Source organism: Nicotiana attenuata, chromosome 4, assembly GCF_001879085.1.
Source record: "Nicotiana attenuata strain UT chromosome 4, NIATTr2, whole genome shotgun sequence".
NCBI lineage: Eukaryota > Viridiplantae > Streptophyta > Magnoliopsida > Solanales > Solanaceae > Nicotiana > Nicotiana attenuata.
The window spans coordinates 9,967,580-9,972,005 of record NC_031992.1 but is presented as its reverse complement, the minus strand read 5'-3'; the positions used below and the strand labels follow the sequence as shown (position 1 = coordinate 9,972,005).

The 4,426-nt window shown below is 38.1% G+C and overlaps 1 protein-coding gene across 1 annotated transcript; it reads right to left on the bottom strand.

The window, feature by feature from the left end:
• On the bottom strand, positions 254–673 carry LOC109225091. The gene is made up of 2 exons (XM_019389686.1): positions 565–673; positions 254–447 (listed from the first exon to the last, which is right to left on the bottom strand). Exons 1-2 carry the CDS (start codon positions 671–673, stop codon positions 254–256), a joined length of 303 nt encoding a protein of 100 aa, XP_019245231.1.

Genomic DNA, 4,426 nt, shown 5'->3' with positions numbered 1-4,426 from the left:
TAAACTTTTTTGTCTGGCCACTGGACAAATAGTATTACAACTTTGAGCTTCTCCATAGTTGTTTTAATGTTGTCATTTTACTCGGCTCTTGAATCACATCAGGTCTTGAGTCGACATCAGTCTGTCATCGTGTGTTTTCAATTGAGGTATGACCAATAGTGTCCTCAACTGAATTCTTTAATTTCTATTTTGCATTCGCATCGTTGGCTGTTGTGTTTGCAATCACCACCGAATTAATACTTCGTGAAGCTCGTTAATCTCTGCGGATTTGCCAGATTCCCCACTGTGAAGGGTATTTGATAACTTGATGCAACGTGGACGGGACATCATCCATATCATGAATCCACGATCTTCCCAAGATTATGTTATAGGCCATGTTCGCATCTATCACTTGGAACTTCGTATCTTTGATGACTCCTTCTGCAAATGTGGCCAGTACAACTTCCCCTTTCGTAACAACGCTTGAATTATCAAATCAAGACAAAGACCATGCCTTTGGTATAACCTTATCATTAGCTTGCATCTCATTTACCATCCTTAGTAAAATGATGTTAACTAAGCTACCTGGGTCAATCAAAATGCGATTTACATTACTATCATGTACAAGTAAAGATATTACCGGTGCATCATTGTGAGGAATCGTCAAGCCGTCTGCGTCTTCATCGTCAAACATTATACTGTTATCATCCAAGACTCGGCAAACTCGGTTTCCGTGAGTGACAATAACTTTTGATGTCTTTTTTTCGGTTGTGTATGTTAATCCATTAACCTCATCCCCTGCGGTTATGTTAACTATTCTCTTTGGTGATGGAGGCTTTGGGATTCTTGTCTGTTCTTCATGTATGATTGTCTCCCTTTCTCACTAAGCATATTAGTAAGATATCATTGCTTCAGTATATGTTCAAGCTCTCCTTGCAAAAGCCTGTAATCTGCTGTTCTATGGCTATGATCGTTATGAAACTTGCACTAGAAATTAGGGTTCCTTTTGTTTGTATTGATCTCATTTCTTTCAGCCTTTGCACCTTATCTCCCATCCCTCTCAGAACAGCCACCAATTCAGAGGTGCTAATGTTAAAGCTATAATCTCTTATTCTTGCTTGAGTATCGGAATCATTGCTACGGGCATCCCGCTCTCTTTTGAACATGGATGAAGAACTCATGTCTTTTTGCCTTGATCTTGAATAAAATCGTGCATTCTCTTGTTTAGATCGAGAGCCTCGCCCTGCGGGTCCCATGTATGGCTTATACCTATTTTTACCTGACCTTCTCTCTAATTCCAAGCGTCTCGAACCTGGTCATTTGTCAACCCTTGGCTGTGCAACCGTATCTTCTTCTATCCGCAGCTTCATGTTGTATCAATTGTATACATCGTTCCAAGTTGTTTCAGGATATTCTCACAAACTTTTTTCAACCTCCTTGTTGCTTTTGAACTTTTCTCGTTCAACTTGCTCGCAAACGCCATAGCTTCCCAGTTATCAGGTACTCGCGGCAGCATCATCTTCTCTTGTTGGAATTATCTACTAATTTCTTAAGCAATTCTGTACTCCCTCGTTTAACTTTGAAGATGTCTTCCATCCTTTTTTCAAATTTCTGAGCCCCCGAATGTGCTTTGATAAATGAATCTGCAAGCTCAGCAAAAGAATCAACGGAATTTTCAGGTAAGTGAGAATACCATGTTAACGCCTATTTTGTGAGAGTTTTGCCAAACATTTTAACCAAAACTAATTCAATCTCCTACATCGTTAAATAATTGTGTTTCACGCCGGTAGCGAACTCAGTTACATGATCCCGGAGATCAGAAGTCCCATCATATTTGGGAATATCGGGCATTTTAAACTTTTTATGAATTGGCAAAGGTCCTGCACATAGCTTCCAGGGTTGTTGCGAATACTTGTTGTCGTGCCCTTTTTTCTTGCGAAAGCGGGTTACGACATGTGACAACTCTTTAAAATGGGTATTAAAAGAGAAGAGTCTCCACCTAACGATTTTTAAGGAGCGTTAGGGCATCTATTTGCAAATAACCCAGTTTGACTAGTCTACGTCGCCAAAGATCGGGTAAGGGCTCAAATTACCTCAAAGAGAAGGTGTTAGGCACTCTTCGAGGTCCACAACTAGGGTTCCCGGTCAAATTTTACACTATGTGGATAAGATAGTGAGCTACGTGATCATATAAGTAAAGAAGGATGTAGAAGTTAAAAGCTCTATTATAACATAACACATAAGAATTTTGCTATATAAATGATCGATATAGATCTCAAAGATTTCAAGGGTACAACTGCGTTAGTCTATATTAAATGACTAAGTGTTAACAATAAGTATATAAAGAAAAAGAGGGGGGGGGGGGTCCTATGTTTTTTAGCCTAAAGGATCACCGCGTGCAACATAAATAATACTTCGCAACTCCCTTAAGGTGGGGTTGCTCATATTATTCAACGGACACAGATCTCCTGCTACTCGATTACTATGTTAGGGTTGTTTACTTAAACGCTCTCTAATTCAATTATAAGTCGTTTCAAATGCCTATGGTCCAGGAGGCTTTGGACCTACTATTAGGTGGTTCTAGACTCTCCTTAGGATGCTCAAAAATGATATAATTAGCGCACATTCAAAAACATATAGGACTACACATAAATGTAAGGAAATGATCAAGTTAACCTCCATGCATAAGCAGCAAATTGCGCGCATGCAGGTTCAGCAGTGGCCAGCTTTTTGACGCATTGGAATTATTAAGTCCTATAGGCATGATTTCTATGTGATTCCAATTTATAGTATTGTACAAGCGGTACAACTTTTTTAGAATAACTCATTGGCATATTAGAAGCGTTGCAAGTCCTATAGACGCGATTTCTAACTATCTACGTAATGAGGCAGTGAAACAATCCCAGAACTCTGAATTACCAGTGTTGATTTTATAGATATGCTTCTTAGGCAGGTGACAATATCGTATAGGCAGTATTTCTAGTAGTTGCATAATGAGGCAATGAAGTAGCTTGAAAACCTAAGATTAGCATTGTCGATCTCATAAACAGTTTCTTATGCAAATGATAACATCCTATAGGCGGGATTAGTAACAATTGACAATTAGACTTGGTTTTATAACACTTTATCCCTATAGGCATGTCATCTAAGTGAGACAGTATTAAGGTAACAAAAAGTAGCTGATCAATTATTTAAAACCTTATATTCATTATATCTAGATTAGCAAAGGCATGTATTATTGTATCTTATATGCAAGCTATCCAAAAGCGTTGAGTAGTAGACATGGAAACAAGTGTATTAAGTACTTGAGAAAACATATTTTGACAAGTTAAGTAAAGTGTGTGCGTGATTCCTATAGGCATGATTTTTATTAGTGTCCAACACACTAAACGAAATAACAAATAAGACATGTTGAAGGAAATATCAAATAGAACACATAGACCCTATATGCATGTTTTCTACCCTTTCGTGCAAGAATTAGAATACCCCAACCCCCTATTCATTAATTTCCTCTCCATTCAATTTACATGTTATTACAGACCATATTGAATGATTCCAGGCTCAAATACGAATATAGAATAACCTAGTAACACATCTGGGCCTTCAAACATGCTTAGAACTTCATATGGATTGCAGGCCCAAACTCTGGGTGCAAATAGTGTTCTTAAGACCTCAAGAACCAAAGCAGGCCCAACATACTGGGCTCAAACGAATAACTTCTTAGCCAAAGAGATGCTAAACTTGGCTATATAGGTGACACTACACACAGAGTTAATTAAACAGCTCTGAAGATTAAAACACTCAGTCATTAAGCTGTGACCAACAACAATTCTAACCAAGACTTATAGGCAGGATCATACTAAATCCAAAGACACATAAAGCACATATAAGGAAAGGTTTGTGCTTGCAACTCCAAAAACAGAGTTTAAGAGCAACAAGGCTATTTAAAACAAAGTTCCAAAACAAAGCCTGGTCAAAAACCATCCTAAGGAACTTTAAGCAGGGGTTTGAACATGGAAATCTAATAGTGTCATAGACAAGACCAGTAAGATACAGGCTTAACATGGAAGCTTCAACATAAGAGCCTAATGATAACAACTAATTTGCAGAGCTTAAGATATGGAACAGGCAAGCAAACTCAGTTTATCTATAAGTGAGCATTCAGATAAGAAGAGGTTGACTTTCAGGTAAATAAAGTAAGCATGCATCATGTAAATAGGAGTACACAAGACATGGATTTAAATTCACCCTAGGAGTCTCAAACGATTGGTGAGCACAAAACATCAAAGCAAAGGACAAGTCTGCCTTGCCATTGCAACAGTAATGGCATATAAAATTCATATGATCACAAGTTGGTTTCAGGAAATAGCAGGTATACATAAAAGATTTGGCATAGACATATTTCAATAGGTTCTAGGCATGCGTTAATTTCCTAGAAGATCCCAAG

What these genes read in the sequence shown, in the direction of transcription:
- LOC109225091 (XM_019389686.1), bottom strand. Translation starts at nt 673, where the DNA reads ATGTTTGACGATGAAGACGCAGACGGCTTGACGATTCCTCACAATGAT. An exon ending in TCGCATTTTGATTGACCCAG is followed by an intron (nt 448 to 564) that starts GTAGCTTAGTTA and finishes TTGTTACGAAAG; the next exon opens with GGGAAGTTGTACTGGCCACA.